At 44.6% G+C, this 17,351-nt stretch overlaps 1 protein-coding gene across 3 annotated transcripts in view; it reads right to left on the bottom strand.

Annotated features, from left to right (window-relative positions):
- The window catches only part of Rnf130 (ring finger protein 130), a 109,726-nt gene extending 96,212 nt beyond the window's left edge, over positions 1–13,514 (bottom strand). For 2 of the 3 annotated variants that reach the window (XM_028855006.2, XM_028855008.2), the window contains exon 1: positions 13,204–13,514. In XM_028855006.2, the coding sequence (XP_028710839.1) occupies positions 13,204–13,450 (247 nt within the window). In that variant the 5' untranslated portion in view covers positions 13,451–13,514. The remainder of the gene's footprint in view (positions 1–13,203) is intronic. The other variant, XM_028855007.2, reaches the window with a different exon arrangement.
- Between the last annotated feature and the right edge of the window lie 3,837 nt (positions 13,515–17,351).

Genomic DNA, 17,351 nt, shown 5'->3' with positions numbered 1-17,351 from the left:
GGAAAATTCTGGATACTACAAAAGACTGACAGAGGTTAAGAAAAAAATCGGGGTGTGTGTGTGTGTGTGTGTGTGGCAGCTGCCTATCAGAGATTCTGAAAATGACAAATACACATTGAACAAAGAAACTGTGAGGAACAGATAATAGGTGGAGTTTCAGAGAAATAAGCAAGTATGACTCCTAATTCTGTCTAAATAAGAGGAATGGACAGGGATGTTATTTAGTGGGTTGGGAACACTAGCCAGCAATGGTAGCAGACTGGGAGATGAAAACAGAACTAAAGCTCCACTTAGGACTGATCATTTAGAAAGACTCTAGGATATTTAAGTAAATATAGCAAGGACAAGTCAAACCATACAAGAAGGGGATTACAGGAGGCACATAGGAACTGCCTTCAGAGTTGAATTAGTGGTACTGGAGATCCAATCTAGAGCCTTAGAGTTCTACACCAAGAGCTACATTCCTAACCCTACTTTTGAGGACAAGGTAGATTGTCCAGGCTAGTCTTGAACTTGCAGTTCTCTTGTATTAGTTTTCTGAGTAGCTGACATTAATCACACATGTAGTATGTACCTAACTTTTTTAAAAAAATATGTTTTTGATTACTGGATTTTAATTGCCCACTGAGTTTTATTTGTAGAGTCTATGATCTCAAATCTCAGCTGGATTATAAAGTTCCTTGCTTTCCCCCAGCATTCAGCTGCCTTGGCAATAGGAAATTTGGAAATGGTTTTTAAAAAAAAGTAAGACAGAGAGAAAAAGTCCATGCCTCCTCCATGATAGTGGTTTTCCAAAGGTGATCTAGAACAGAGAAAAAAAGGGATGGATATGCAGAAAGAGTCACATTAGAAGTCAAGAAGAGGCAGAAACTCATTCTGTCCAGTGGGGCCAGGGAAACAGTTCAATGAACTCAAGTTTGAACTGTAATACAGTGGTAAGGAAGGTACCTTGGAAAGAATAAGAAAACATTAGCCAGGCAATTTGGTGACTACAACAGTAAATTATTTTATGTCCATGAACCTCGATCTGTTTAGGAAAACAAAGTCAACTGATCTCATAGATCAAGTAGATCTTGAGAAATAGCTTAGTCTCTACACAATCCTAAATAATGCATGCCACTGGAGGCAGAGAGGATCTCAGACACTGGGAAAATAGGGAACTCCTTCAAAGGAGGAAAAGAAAAATAGAAAGCAGATTCACTTGCTGTGCAGAGAGGGGAAAGGGTGGGATTTTACACTAAGAAAAGGCAAATTCATTCAACAGCTCACTAACAAGTACAGCTACCCCTCACCCCTCTGGTCCCCAGGGGCAGCCAACTTCTGTTTTCAGCTCTTCTGCTGGTCAGCCTTCACAGTTCTAAAAAGACAGCAGCCATCATTTCTTGGTGTGTCAACTTTACACAGCACCTGTGGATTTGTGATTGTCACAAAAGAGGGTTCAATTCACTTATTCTTCTAAATCTGTTTTGATTGTATTATTTCTTTGTTTTCCTGTGTGGTTAAACCCTTTAGTGTCTGCAACCCCGTGAGAGGATTCCACTGGCTCCGTCAGAGCTGTCTAACATGCTTTTCTCTCTTTATTTCTTCAGCTTTGTCATCTACTTAGATATCCTTAAGGTCACAAACACCGACTTTCTGCTCTGAAATTGTAATTAATCCCCCATGCTTAATCACCAGATTATTTCTACACAGTGAAAAACCATCATAACTAAAATACATGTTACCTCCACCCTATAAATACATAGAAAAGTTAAGTCCTTGTACTTGGATCTCATTTCCCTTTCCAGGACTCATTACTCAAAGTCATATACTAGATTAGCTTGCTTTACCTCTGGACCAGTCTTAGCTGGTGTTAGTTATTTTACTAAAGAAAAGCAGACTCTTTCAACATATTCTTGGAGCCTGCTCATGCTAAACAAACCTTGAAGTCATCCTGCTCTTACCGAAGGTACAGAATAAACTTAAAGGGATGGGGGTATAACTGAGTCATAGAGTACTTGTCTAACATGAGCCTGGCCCTGGGCTCAAGGCTAAACACCACAAAACAAGCAAATTTCCAGAAATTTCATCCTCAGTCATCCATCCCCTTCAGGCAGTGAATACCCCCCTTTTGTCCTCATGGACACTCGCCCTCCTCATGGGGTGACATGCCACAGTTTTCCCAGAGAGGTGAGAGGACAGCTGTGTGAAGCTGGTTCTCTGGGGATCACCCTCAGGTTGTCAGGTTTGCACAGCAAGTGCTCTGGCCCCCTCAGCCACCGCACCAGCCTACTCTCTCTCCTTTTCAATGAAAACTAGTAATGTGTGTCTGTTCCTGGAGCTCATACTCAGGGGGGTACACATACATCACTGAGCTCAGGGACCTGCAGCAATTTGTTTCAATCTAGAGAAATGCCACTGATGATCTAAGCAATACAAACCCCTTCTTATTTTTCTATTACTTTGAGTCCTTGTCCACTGTAAACAAGCTTAACTCAGTCATAGTTCAAACACTTTGTATTTATTTTTGTAGCACACACAGAGCTTTAATGATGTCCTCTTTAATGGCTGTGTAACTTTTCACTGAGTAGATATATCATAATTTATTAAACTCACTCGGGAAGCAACACAAAGAGGTGGTTAGAGTATGGGCGCCACCATCAGGCAGGCCTACCTCAAGCCCTGGCCCTGCCCAGTTTCCAAGGCCACAGTGTGCTATTTCACTCTTTTAAATTTACCTAACATTAATTGCTCAGTACCCCTCTGCTATGTTCCAAGTACCATATACAGCACTGAGGATACAAGAGTGGACACAAGAGACGGCTCCCTGCCCTCAGAAACAAAGAAAATAGATACATAATTTCAGTTATGTTAAGTGCTATAAAGAAAACAGGCACCAAATGAAAGACTGGAGTGCCTCGAATTCCCTAAGCACCAAAAGAGGATTAAGAGAACCACCTGCGGCTTTTAGGAAGATTAAACACATTCGGTGTGAAACATCAGCACTCCTTGCTGAACACAGCACATACCCAGCAAGTGTTACCTACATATTGCCTGGGATAAACTGAGAGCACCAACCTACCCTCACCCACAAGTCAGTAGAAATCTTACGCATTTTCAAGGCTAGTGCTCTATCTAGGATGTTTTACCGTTCATTCTCTCTCCTTGTGTTCATGTTTCCTTTTCTGTTCTTGAGCACACTGAGCACATACTTTCTAAAGACTGGTTTAACATTCCCATCTTCAATCCTGACATCTAGTTATAGGCTCTCTTTTTCCTCTTCTTCATAAGCCTGGTGATTCTGGATTGAATGCCAGTTTCAGATTTCATGGTTTTTGGAGATACGTGTTAAGGCATTCCTTTAAATATCACCCTGCCATTTTGGAACAAACTACATGGCCTCCATCAGTCAGATTCTTTAAAGGTTTGCTTTTAAGCTTCAATGGGGAGAGGGTCCCAGAACAGCTTTGCTCTACGAGTAATCTGGCCTCACTACATGCTCCTGCTTATCAGAAGTTTTTCTACTCTGATGAATGAGAACCTCACAGATTCCCAGCCTCCAGTAACTTTTTCATGCAGGTCAGTGCCCAGACTCAAAGCCAGTCCCCTGCAGCAGCCACTGGCTCTCTGTAGTCCCCTCCTCTTCTCCAGCACTGCCTCACCCTCCTGGTGCTCTGGCTCGAGCTCATAAGACTATCTACCTGCATCTGGGCTAGAAATCCCCAGACAGTAGGAGGCAATGGCGGGGCTCCCTTACCTTTCTGTTCTCTCGGGGACCCCCATCTTGTGAAGCCTACTGACCTTATCTCAAACTGCTGCTCACAGGCTGTCCGGTTTTCTAATCAGTTAAGGTTGGAGAGGGAACCAGTATCAGTTGAGCTATTACAGTCAGAAGTGGAAGTTCTCAGGTTTGACTTCAAGCCCCTTTGTGCAGGGATAAGATAGGGTTTCTCTCTCTGGCTGGCCTTGAACTCAGAACTGCCACCTAAGAGCTAAGACTAAAATCATGTGCCAACACATCCAACTAAACAAATCTCATTTTTAAAAATGAAACCTTTCTAGACCCCAAGTTCAGGTAATGTTTTTACTTGTCTGGTCTCCACACTATCACAGTTCAACAGAGTACAATAATGGAGGCCTTCTCCGTCCACCTACTCTAGCCTCTCCCAGGACTCTGCTGTCACTTTCACCAGCACACCAAGCACCACAGGATTAAACCCAATTACATATTTGAATGGCTTGCTAGTCTCAAGCACAACCTTACTAGCTTGGATCAAGTGGAGAAGGCAGGACCCATTACCTCCAAGAGCTCAGCCTGGACACCTTAGCAATCAGAGCATCAGTTACAATGCAGTCCTTAATGGGGCATATGGTGTTTTCTTAAAGGGGCTGGAGAGAAACGTTTTATCACAGGTCCTGTAAACTCTCCATAACCACAAACTCTGAAGGTACAATATGAAAGCAGCTACTGATGCCAGCTAACACATAGGCATAGCTGTATTCCAATAGAATGCTCTGGAAGCCCTTGCTTCACAACAAAATCCACCTGCAAACTACACAAAGCCTTCAGTTTTTCAGAATGTTATGCCAAAGTTGTGCTACCCAGCCAAGGCTGATCTTGTCAACAAGATGACCCAAAGTTCTTTCAGGTTAGAATTTATACACATTCCTTTTGTGCACACACTGAGCTTGTATAGCACAAGCACAGAGTAGGCTTTTAAGTTCTTTTTGATGGTATTTGAAGGGTTCTCTTTGTTTTACTCAAAATTACCTCCAACAACAGGAAAGTTGCACCATTAAACTTATAGAAAACAAATAAAAGCCTAGTACACACACACACACACACACACACACACACACACACACAACACCTAGAAAACTTAAAGATAATAAAGGGTGATGGTCTAGAAAAACTTAATGGCTGCATTTTATGAATGGGTCAAGAGTGCTATACTTAAACAACAACAACAACAAACTAGCCATAAAGACACTCCATTCATCCCACTAACACTGACAGACCGAATCACTAAACCTCCCTCTTCAGGAATTATACAAAGGATGAAGTATACAACACACATACACTTCCTCTCTTTTACACACACACACACACACACACACACACACACACACACACACACATACACACACACACACACACACACACACACACACACACACACACACACGGAGCCATGTTGGCTTTGAACTCTTGATCTTCTTGCTACAGCCCCGAGTATGGGCTTTCCCTCCCTCCCATCCCCCCTCTGCTGTGGATATCACTCTATGTAAATAAAACACTGATGGCCAATGACCAGGCAGGAGGTAGGTGGGACAAGGAGAGAGGAGAATTCTGGGAAGCGGAAGGCTGAGAGGGAGACTGCAGCCACCGCCAGGACAAGCAGCATGTAGAGACTCTGGTAAGCCACCAGCCACGTGGCAAGGTATAGATTTATAGAAATGGGTTAATTTAAGATAAAAGAGCAGTTAGCAAGAAGCCTGCCACGGCCATACAGTTTATAAGTGATATAAGCGTCTGAGTGATTATTTTATAAGTGGATTGTGGGACTGCGGGCTTGGGAACCTGGAGAGAAGCCCTCCAGCAACAAATGGCGCCCAACGGCTCGAGTTTCCACCTTAAACCTGAGAATATTTAATAACCAATTCTAAACAGAGCCAAAACCAGGTTCCTGCTTCTTGTCTCATATGAGCAGCTAGACGCCGCAAAATGCAGGTTTGAACACTGGCGGGTTCCTGGCGAGTGCGTTTGACCGGCAGTATGGCGGGAATGAGGGGTCTGCCAGAGGCACATTATGCTGTGTAGTAGATTTAGTCTTTACTAGTATTTTTTTTAAAAAAAGGTTTCTGGGCTACACGCTGCTTTGATAAAAGCTTAGACCCACTATTTCTGAGACTTGATGACTCCCAGAGCTGGCGGAAAACGTACCACTGCCATGTTGGGAAGCTGAAGTGGGCGGAGCCAGCAGCCACAGCGCCGTTTCAGGCTTACAAGGGTGCAGTTTAAAGCAATAGGCTCAAGGCTCAAGGTAATATAAAACATAAGCCACATAAAGATGGCTACCACACAGAGAATCTGGATTATGTTCTCTTTGATATTCATAACTAAAGAAAAATATTTGATTACAAAAGCTGTTGAGTTATGCCAAAATGTATATTTTAAAGGTACCTTGACTTCAAAATTTGGATATAAGGATATGTTACTTTGGAAAAGAGGTTCTGCTTTTGTTTCCACAGAAAGCCAGAGGCTGTGGACTTGTTCCAGATTAAGATACATCAGGTTTCACCAGCCAAGACCCCTGAAAGGACTCCGATGACACCATGGCCCAGATGATCCAACATCCAGATCGGTTTCAAGGCAACTGGTTCACACAATACAGCCTCACGGACTACCCCATAGGTCTAAAATTTTCTTTGCGTCCCCATAAGATACAGCGCCCCCTCCAGCAGGAAGTAGTAAGAGATGCTACGCCCAAATTCCCAAATATACCAAGCTGGCTTTAGAGGTGGAATTGGCTCACTCCCCCTCTAAACCCAGACATATTGCTTTAAAAAAAAAAAAATGGTTAAGGGATTCTTGTGTCCCAAATCAGAAGAGCCCTCTGGTGTGGGACAGAGAAAAACCAATATTTTTATTTAAAACAGGTTGATTATAAATGTGATCTCTTTCTAAAAAAGAAAAGGGGATATGATATATAGGAGGATATGGAGATGATAAGATAAAAGGGTAGATTAATGAACCTACTTTTAAAGAATAACTTGTTTAAAATGTTTTACATTGGTATAGATTTTAGTTTATGTTTAAAATGTTTTACATTGGTATAAATTTTGGTTCATTGATACAAACTTGAAGTTAATTTTGTTATACTCTCTCTATATATGTATATATTTCTATTCTTGTTTGAGGTGTTGTGTTTATATAACTCATTTAAAATTGTAATGGATAATTAAAAAATAGATTAATAATTAGTCATCTATGATAATCATATCTGTAGCCATGTTAGTTAAGTCTTCTAGGTATACATAGATTATTTCAGATAGATAGGTAATCTTCAAACACTTCATAGACCTGGAGAATATGGCATTTAAATAACTTAGAATTCTGTTGATGTGAGACACAATTGCTCCTGGCTGCACCAATTGATCCCGAGAGAATGTTGGGCTTCTAAGACATTTCCATTTGGAAGTTTGTCTTTTTGGCACAAAATGGCCTACTGGGCAAAGAACTGCCCTTGCCTTGACGGCTGACAGTACAAATGCAATGCTGTCCTTCTGGACAAGCGGGACACAAGAAAAGCGACCACTGTACTCTGCCAAGACAGGGTAAGATGGTCTCTCAGAATTCCTGCTTCTAAAAATGGTCTGTCAGATACTCTAGGCCTGTAGCCAATTTGAATGCACCAACAATGCTGAGAAACATCAGGTGACTGTCCAGGCTGCCAGCTGTCTTGGTCTACTCTTGCAAGATTCCCGAAGTTGCTTGCATCCGTCTACCATTTCTCAGGTACCATTATGTTCCTTCTCAGGTCTTTGATGTGGTTGAAGGCTAGATAGTCGTAATTTCCTCAGTTATGATAAAAGATAAGTTAGCTATAAAACCTTAAACTCACAAATATAAGATAGATAGGACATCTTCTTTAATATTGTAACTATAATTCTTGCTCGGTAATTGTTTTGTTATATGTAATTTTACCATGTTAAAGTTAAAACCTTCCTTTTTAAAAAAGAAGAAAGGGAAGTGCTGTGGATATCACTCTATGTAAATAAAACACTGATGGCCAATGACCAGGCAGGAGGTAGGTGGGACAAGGAGAGAGGAGAAATCTGGGAAGCGGAAGGCTGAGAGGGAGACTGCAGCCACCGCCAGGACAAGCAGCATGTAGAGACTCTGGTAAGCCACCAGCCACGTGGCAAGGTATAGATTTATAGAAATGGGTTAATTTAAGATAAAAGAGCAGTTAGCAAGAAGCCTGCCACGGCCATACAGTTTATAAGTGATATAAGCGTCTGAGTGATTATTTTATAAGTGGATTGTGGGACTGCGGGGCTTGGGGAACCTGGAGAGAAGCCCTCCAGCAACACCCCTCTCTCTGACTTTTCTGTTCCACTCCTCTAAAAATATTTTTAAAATAAGTTTAAATTACTTGCAGGGGTATACGCACATGACTGCAGTTGCCCACGAAAGCCAGAGGAACCCCCAGGAACTGCAGTCACAGGCAGTTGTGTGCAACCCAATACAGGTTCTGAGAACCAAACTCAGGTCTTCTGCAGGAAGTACACTGTCTTAACCACTGAGACATCTCTCTAGTCCCACCTCTGCTTTAAATAAAACGTACTTACTGCCAATTGCCTACAAGCAATTTCTGAATGTCAAAATTCAAATTTACCTACAAATTCAAGATTTGGTATATAAGTTTTTTTACTGTTTAATAAAAAACACAAAGCAAATACAATGTTTAATGATTTGTTACTATAAATGTGCATGTGTATGTACACACACACAGTCTCTCAATGTGACTGGTTTAAAAAGAACAATATTCTTGGGCAGGATATAGTTCAGTGAGAAAGTGCTTGACTAGCACAGCTGAGCCCTGAGTTTAGCCATTAGTACTACAAAGAGAAAATTGAACAATATTCTCTTTAATAAGTGTATTCTGGCAGGTTTCTTAAAAGATTTGTCTTATTCTTTCAGTCACATCTTGTGCCAGGTGAGAGGATCTTGGAAGACATTAGTCTATTCTTACCAGTGAAGGATTCCTTTTCTGACATTCAAAATGCAGTTCTGCAGTTTTGTCTCTTACAACCTGTAATCAGAATTAACCGTAAACTAAAAGTGTGTGTGTCCTCTACACAGTGTGCTGGAGCCACCCTACATCCAGATGCAACCAAGTACTGGCCTGGGCAAAGTCAGGAAAATTTACCAGCAGCGTCACGCGACATGTGATGGACATGACATGTGACATGTGATGGCTAAATCTTATGTCCATGAGCAACCCTCAAAGAAGGCAATGCTTCTTAATTCTTAATTAATACATAAATAAATATACTTATCTTTAGCAAAGTTAAAACCTTTTGTTTTAACTTCAGCCCACCATTCTAGATACTGAGACTTTAGGGATCCTGACCATGTCACCCAACGTATCAGTTAAATAGGTTATTGTTGTTTTAACACTAGCATAGCAATCAAAGACTTGCACCACGTAAGAAAGAGCAGAAGGAAAAAGTGGAGGCAGCAAGTAAAGAAACATTTATCAGACACTTTGTTCTAACAGACACAGAAGTAAGAAGGTAGCAAGTTGAGAGCCTGGTAAGGAGGGTGGGTCAGAGTTTTCCTAACATTTATATGCTAATAGAAATCATCCAAAAAGTGAAGGGGAAAACATGCCATATAAAAACATTGTCCACACTGCAAAGCTGAATACAAATATAACACACACACCCCACATGTTCTTCTTGCCCAGCTATTTAATTATTTCAGCTCTGTTTTCAAAGGCTTCAGCTCTTCTGAGCTCTCTTTCTGAATGTTCAGAGTACCTGCTCCCAGGATCATATGTACCTTTTCTGTAACTATTTTGACATCTCTATGTCTGGTAGCTTTCCTCTGCTATTATCAACTCTGATGTTACATGATCTCTTTCACCTTCTGTTTTTATGTCAGTCTCCTTCACTGCTCATGAAAACTCCTAAATCCAACTTAGGGTTCCAACAGGACCACAATTTTAAACATAAAAACCTAAGATAAACCTTTTAAAAACGGTGTTGCAACTCTACAATCAGCAAGGTATCGGTAAGGTTTATTACTTGGCAAAGTTATCCTCTAAGCTTTTAACACCCCATCCTGAAATTTTCTGCACAAGGCATAAAGTGGCCAATGCCAAACTCTTGCTGCCAGTAATCTGCATACATACTAATTACATCACCACCACAGGGCTTTCTCCTTCCCCAACCCCCACTCCGGGCTCAAACAAAAAGCTAGTGTGCATGCACATAAAGCACATTTACAATGTCTGTGCCACACACTCGAGAGGTCTGCTCTGCAAAGGGATTATGTGTTTCTAATTCAAAGATGACCATTGCAGCAAGCAGCCAAAAAGCAACTATGATCTGTTCATAAATGTTACAACACACTCCTTCAAAACTCCCTTTCTAAAAATGAATACTTTATCAGGTAACATGTAAATGTTAGCCCAGAACAAAGAGCATCTCCATTCACTGCATCTGGTTTAATAAAAAATATTTGTTTCAAAGTATACTTGTTTAGGAAGTAATTTACAAAGTAGAATGGTAACATTTTCCAAAATGTACTTTTAAAATAGCAAAGCTTCTAAGGAAAAGTAAAGCCAATTTGTCATTTTCAAAGACAGGACAGTAAAACTCAGTAATTCATACATGCTTAACTGTGCAACTCATACTGGCCTGTAAGGAGCATTGCAAAATAACAAGAGTTTTCAACTTCACAAATCAAGCTATAGACATAGAACTAGCCCTTACAGTAAGCATTAGGAAAACTGTAAAGTTCTTTTGTCTTTTTAAAAGGGTACTATTGTTTTTGTTTTGGGGAACAGGGTCTTACACCATAGCCCAGCCTGTTTTGGGACCCACCATGGAGCATCAGTCCTCAGGCAATTCCACTGCTGGGATGACAAATGCCCACCCACCACTACACCTAGCTTTAAATGGTTTTCTTAAACAGGAATCATTGTATTTTATTTATTTTACAATATAATTTAATTCTACATATCAGCCACGGATTCCCTTGTTCTCCACCTCCCCACCCCAACCCCGCCTTCCCAAACATGAATAATTTTACCAGTTTTCTACTACAGTCTTCTTTTTAAAATACATTATTGGGTTTCTAGTGAACAAGCAGAATGTCACCTTGGATTCCATATAAACTCAAAGGTGTAGAAACAACTTATAGGTAGACTACCTGGGAAAAGAGCCCCTCTGAATGGGAGCTTCTTAAAGATGCTTTTAAGAGCTTGCAGGCTATTGCCCTCCTTTTCCGCCAGGGCTTTTAATGGTGCTTGTGAGTTTCAATCAGCACTTGCTGGACTCAGAGGCCACATGGGCGAAGACCATTTGTCCAACATTTGATTGAAGCCACCTACAGGTTCCCACCATCATCATCCTGAGAAATCCTGGAACAATTCTCATGTGGTAAGGGCTGGAGAGATGGCTCAGCAGTTAAGAGCAGTTGGTTTTGCAGAGGACAAGGGCTCGGTTGCCAGCACCCACAGGATGGCTCTACTCTAGTTCCAGGGGATCCAACACTCTCTTCTGGTCTCTGTGGGCACTACACACACATTGTACACATACATACAGGCAAAATACCCACACATAAAATAAGTAAATGTTTTTTAAGATACAATAATGACATCTCTTCTCCACGGGAGAGGCAAATACATTATCAGTCTATTTTTTGAATAGGAAATGAAGCCACTAGGCACAATTATTTTGCCAGTATCACACAGTGTATGTGCAGCACAGGTCTGATATGGAGCCTTTAGCCTCACAATGCTATTTTCCCAGTGACAGGATAAGACGATTGACTTTTAGTTCCCAACACCTTTCAGCTGGAACTCCTGAAAGCATTCTCCAAGATGGGGCTCAATTTGGGGGTGACAAGCAACAGATAGTAGCACAGTTAACATTTTGGAGTCTAGCATCTTAAGTGAGGGCGGTGGTCTTGGGGTACCTGGGGGAACCAAGCCCCAAGTGCAGACCACAGATTTCACAACACTGTACAGTTCTTGCTGCGGAGCAGCTTGCCTCTTTCTTCCTCTTCCTCCCCTTCCACATGACCCTCACGGTTCTTTTCCCCATCAGAAAATAGTATAGCATTGTTACTGCCATAGTTTGGCAACATTGCATGTCCCAACCACAGTGACTGGCACAGAGCAGGCAGCAAATATTTATTGAATGGAGCAAAGACAAAAACTGCTTCTATGGTCAAGTAGGGACCTTAAGTGCTGTTTCTAACCTAGTGGGATAAGAAAAACACCATAAGCATTTGGTCACTGGTGTAAAATGAACGTTTAGGAGCCCAGTCTAACTGAAAGACAGGTACAGTAAAGCCTTATGTGAAACCCCCAGCCCCAGCCAGTATGTCTCAAGGAAAACAGCTTAGTATGGGTTATTCAAATACAGAGCACGCCCAGAGGGGCTTTTTTTTTTTTTTTTTAAATATTTTAGACTACAAAAGCAAACACCATTACCCTAAAGACTAGATTAGGTCATCTGAACACGAATAGCAGCTTTTTTTTTTTTTTTTTTTTTTTTTTTTTTTTTAAATCTTTTTTAAATTCTAAATGTGAGAGTGTATAGAGAGGATAGGAGACATCTCCCCAAAGTTCTGCCTGCCAAAGCCCCCAAATACCACACTCCACGGAGATATGTGCCCTTTAAAACACTACCAGTAATTAACAGATACAAGTTTTACATCAAATCATTAGCTATGCACAGACTGAATACACGGGGCGGGGGGGGGGGTTGGGGGGGGGTGGAGCGGGAACGTGAGGCTACATCAAATGGCTTCAAAGACGATTCCTGACCATTTTACCACTTTCCCTCTGGGTGGGCACCCGTGATCGAAGACTTGGCTACTAGTTCAGCTACTCTCGCGTTCTTGATAATGTGAAAATCTCCAGCGTCTCATGACAGCAAAACTACCCGGGCCAGAGAAAGCCAAAAGCAACAGGGACCCCCCCCTCCCCTTAGCCACTAAAGAAAAAAACCGGCACGTTTTGACGTTCGGGGCGGGGGGGGGGACGGAACGGGGGGCTCTCATCCCTCGAGATTCACTGCAGTCATAAATCCGTGGGATTTCAGGAACAAACCTGCCGATTCCAAAATACAGGTTAAGCATCTCGTCCACCATGAAGTAGTTCTGCGCCCCTGCACCACCTCCTTTGTCTCAACTGTCCCTGCAAACTCGCATTTCAGTGCCCTCCAGTAAACAAGCTACCTAAATGAAAAAGAGGGGGACGTTCTACGTCTTTTATTTTTTATTTATTTTATTTTATTTTAGGGAGGAGATGCAGCAGGCTTTCTGGAGCCTCTTTCCCCAGCGGGGAGCAGGCCAGGCTCCACGGCGCGGGGACCTCGATTCCCTAAGCTGGCGGCCGACCCGCGCGCAGACACCCGGCCACGCCGCCCCCGCGCCCCCCTGCCCCCCGCCCGACCTCGGGCTCGGGCCCCCAGCCTCACCTCCGTGGATGGGCAGCGGTGCCAGCACCTGGCCGCGGACCTCGGCCTTGGGTGAGTCGAGCCCGTAGCGCCCGCGGTCGATGCGGAACGTGAGCGGGGTGCCGCGGCCGGGCTCCTGCACCGTCACGTTGATGAGCGCCGTGTAGTACTCCTGACTCGCGTTGTCCGCCCGCGTCGGCCACAGGCTGCAGGTCAGCAGGGCCAGCGCCGCGAGCCGGGCCGGGCCCGCCCGCGCCGCGCCGCTCATCGTCCCTCCGGCCGCCGCCGCCGCCGCCGCTCGCGGACCGGGCTCCGGGGCCGGCGCTGAGAGGCGGGGCGGGCGCGGCCCGGGCTGCGGCGGGAGCGCGCGCGCGCCCCGCGACGGCTCGGGCACGAGCACGGCCCTCCTCGGCGCCGCGGCCCCGCCGCTCGCCGCCCTCACGTCCGCGGCCCGCACGCGAGCACGCGCCCGTGGGGCCCTCAGGAGGACACGGCGTGCTGCCTGGCTCTTCAGGGCCGGGGGAAGGCCGAGGGACCAGGCCTGTGGGCAGGGCGCCTGAGAGGACTCGGGAGGATGGGAAGGAGGGGTGCCGACTGCCCCCAGGTCAGCGATGCCGCCTCAAGCGCGTGCCCGCTGCGCCTCCCCCCCCCCCCCCCCGTCCTCTTCAGCCGGGCGGCTACGCGCAAGCCCGAAGCGCAAACCCGACCAGCGCGCATGCGCGCCAGGCCCTGCCTACTCCCGCCCTCCCGCACGAGGGCCAGGGGCGGTCCAGTCACCTGCTTGCTGGCACCGGCGGCTCGGTGAATTGCCCCGGGCTTCATAGCCCGCTACGACCTGGATCCGTGAAGCTTTCCAAGAACCTATTGAGATGTTAGAGATAAGACTATAAAAGAAACCAAGCTAAACGTTAAGTTTTAAATGAAATGCCTTTGAGAACTAACATTCCCACCAGGTCGGTTGCATATTGTATAATAATTGACATCGGTCGGGAGGTGGCTTTGTGTTTGGCAGTAGAGGCGTCTGAGTGGTTAGCAAGATCCGTTAGAGACAGATGTAAACCTCGTAAGGTTGGTACGATCCTCTCCTCCCTCCAGGATGTCCAAATCCACAGACGCTCACTTCCTGTCTGTGAAATGGTATAGTACTTGCAGCATTTAATAAGGGCTCTGCTCTGTTTCTCCTGTAGTTGGTCCTTTCTTCACAGAGTGGACTAGAGCACCCATTCTCAGACCTGAGACCCTGGAGTTGCCTGCCAGAAAGTCGCAGGCTATGTTTAGAGCCTACATGGGGCTTTATCTAATAGGAATCTCCTCTGCCCTCCCATTTGTGCTCTGTCCTCTCTGTTAAAAATGCTCATGGCCCCTAGTTCTTGCCCTTACGAGGGTCTTCAGTGTGGGGGATGCTCATGCCCCTGGCAAGAAGTAATACCGCAGAAGTCCACAGACGCCACCCTATTAAACCAGGCCACAAGAAGGGGGTGCTCCTATTGATCTCTTTCAGCTGCTGTGAGTTTATCAAGGAGAAAATTGATTTGAGAGTACTTTTAAAAAATTTATTTAAAAAAAAATTAATGTGTTGTCAGGTGGTGTTGGCGCCCGCCTTTAATCCCAGCACTTGGGAGGCAGTGGCAGGAGGATCTCTGTGAGTTCGAGGCCAGCCTGGTCTACAGAGTGAGTTCCAGGACAGCCAGAGCTACATGGAGAAACCCTGTCCTGAAAAACAAGAAAAAAAAGTGTATGTTTGTGTGATTGAATGGGTTTATGTGCACCACATACATGCTGGAGGCCAGAAGCGGGAAATAGAGACCCTGGAACTGGAGTTACAGACGGTTGTGAGCTACCATGTGAGTGCTGGGAATCAAACCTGTGTCCTCTGCAAGAGCAGTCTGAGCTTTTTAAGCACTGTGCTGAGCCATCTTTCCAGTCCTCCAGAGTGCTTCTAACTTTCCCCTGACAGTCACTGAGGGACTCCCCACATACACTGTTTTTGTTTGGGACAGAGTCTTGCGATATAGCCCTGCTGGCCTGAAACTCACTATATAGATCAAGCTGTCCTCAAATTCACAGCAGCCCTCCTGCCTCTACCTCGGGAGTGCTACCACGTCTGGTTATGACCTCCACTTTAAGAGGAGGTTTTGATGCACAGCCTTAGTAGACACCAGCATCTAGGGCGATGCTAAGGCCACTTTGTTCTGGAGGGTGTCATTGTCTTTGACTTCACTATAGTAGTGATAGAAAGTTGCCTGATTTTCAAAGAGTAAAACACACACAAACAGCATTTTAGCACTTTAACAATGTAATGCTCATTCTTGGGTAACCATCACCGCTATTTATCCATAGGACACTTGCCATCTCACAAAATGAAGCTGTGCTCATCAAACAACTCCAAACTTCATGCTGTCAGCCTCTGGCCACCGCCCATGCGCCATCTCTCTGGAGCCGACTGCTCTAGTCTCATATAAATGGAACTACCTGGTATTTTTTCTTCCGACACCCTCGAGATCCATCCATGCCGTCACAATGTGCTTCTTCCTCTTTCAGGCTGAACAGCGTCTTGATTTGCTTTCATTTGTCCACTGAGGGCCACCTGAGTTGCCCCCGCAGTTTAGCTATTGCCAAGAAAGGGGGCTGTGAACACAGGCATGTGAGTCTCTCTTGAAGAGTCTGCTTCCAGTTGCTCTGTGTATGTACTCAGAAGTGAAATTTCCAGACCAGTCATTTTATGCTGCATGTCTTTGGGGGGGGGGGCTGGGTCACTCATACTGTGTCCCACAGCAGCTGTGCCATTTTACATAGTCACCAACAGTGCATCAGGGTTCCACTTGCCCTTCAGCCTCACCGACACCTGTTTTCTCTGATTTTCTTAACAACAGCCAATGTGGTGGATGTGGTGTGGTATCTCCTTGGAGTTTTGATTTGCATCTTCCTATTGATTCGTGATGTGTCAAGCATCTCTCTATGCACTTACCCCTAAAAATCAAGTTAAAGATGAATTCACTAAAAGTATAAGGTAGGGACTTGGAATGTGGCTCAGTTGGTAGAGTGCTTGCCTAGCATGCCCAAGGCCCTGGGTTCACTTTTCATCGCCGTGTAAACAAGGTGTGGTGGTAGATGCCCGTAATCCCAGCAGTCAGAGGAGATGGAGGCTGAAGGATCAAGTCGTCCTCAGTTACATAATGAGTTCAAGGCCATCAAGGCAATCCTGGGATACATGCAATCCTGTCATCGAAACTAAAGGTATAAAGGTATTTGGTAAATAAGAACAGTGCACTTGGGGTACTTGGGTGTGGCAGGTCTCATGGAAGACATGGACTGAGATCTGAATAGAGCCTCAGTTGCCTGTGAGTGAGATGCCCTCATGCCCACCTTGACAGTCTTCTCCCTGTCTTCACCAAATGCCACTTTCCTCTTCTCTACAAATCTGTCACCTGCCTCTCATCCCGTTTCCCAATTCATAAGAATTCCTAGATCACCTGTATGTCTCATGTCAGAGTCCCCTCTTCCCAAAGTGCCACCGAGATCTCAGCTACGGCCAAGGTTCCAGAGTCTATTAAGGGCTTCAGTCTATCAGGATCTGATCTATACCTAGAGCAGTGTCTACCTTCTTCAGGATCATGGATGTAGATCCTGTGTGTAAGGCTCATAGAACAGTGCTTGCGGGGCTCCAGGGATTAAAGCCTAAGCATGGTCCCATGGGCAGTGCTGAAACTCTGAAAGGGTTGTCCAGACTTCTCAAAGCCAGTCTTTCCCCCCTCCCCTTCCTCCTCTCCCTCCTCTTTCCTCTTCTCCAAATCCTCTTTCACATCTTCTTTCTCTTGTGCTTCCTTGTTTATTTTATTAAATTTTCTTTCTCTTTATTTCTTTGCTTTTTGAGACGGGGTTTCTCTATGGTACAGCCTTGACCATCCTGAAACTCACTTTGTAGACCAGTCTGGCATTGAACTCACAGAGATCTGCCTGCCTCTGCTCACTGAGTACTAACATTAAAGGCGTATGCCACCATACCCTCCAGCCTATTAAATTTTCTAAATGACCCATTGGTCCCGCCAGAACCTGCTCTTATTTTATTATCGGTATATTCATTTTTATCATGACTCCCACTCTCATTTCCTGTCCCAGAGACAACTATTCTAGTGTACTTAATGTGTCTCTGTTTTTTTTTTCAAGAT

This window comes from Peromyscus leucopus, chromosome 8b, assembly GCF_004664715.2.
Source record: "Peromyscus leucopus breed LL Stock chromosome 8b, UCI_PerLeu_2.1, whole genome shotgun sequence".
Taxonomy (NCBI): Eukaryota; Metazoa; Chordata; class Mammalia; order Rodentia; family Cricetidae; genus Peromyscus; species Peromyscus leucopus.
This window is presented reverse-complemented; position numbering and strand designations above follow the sequence as displayed.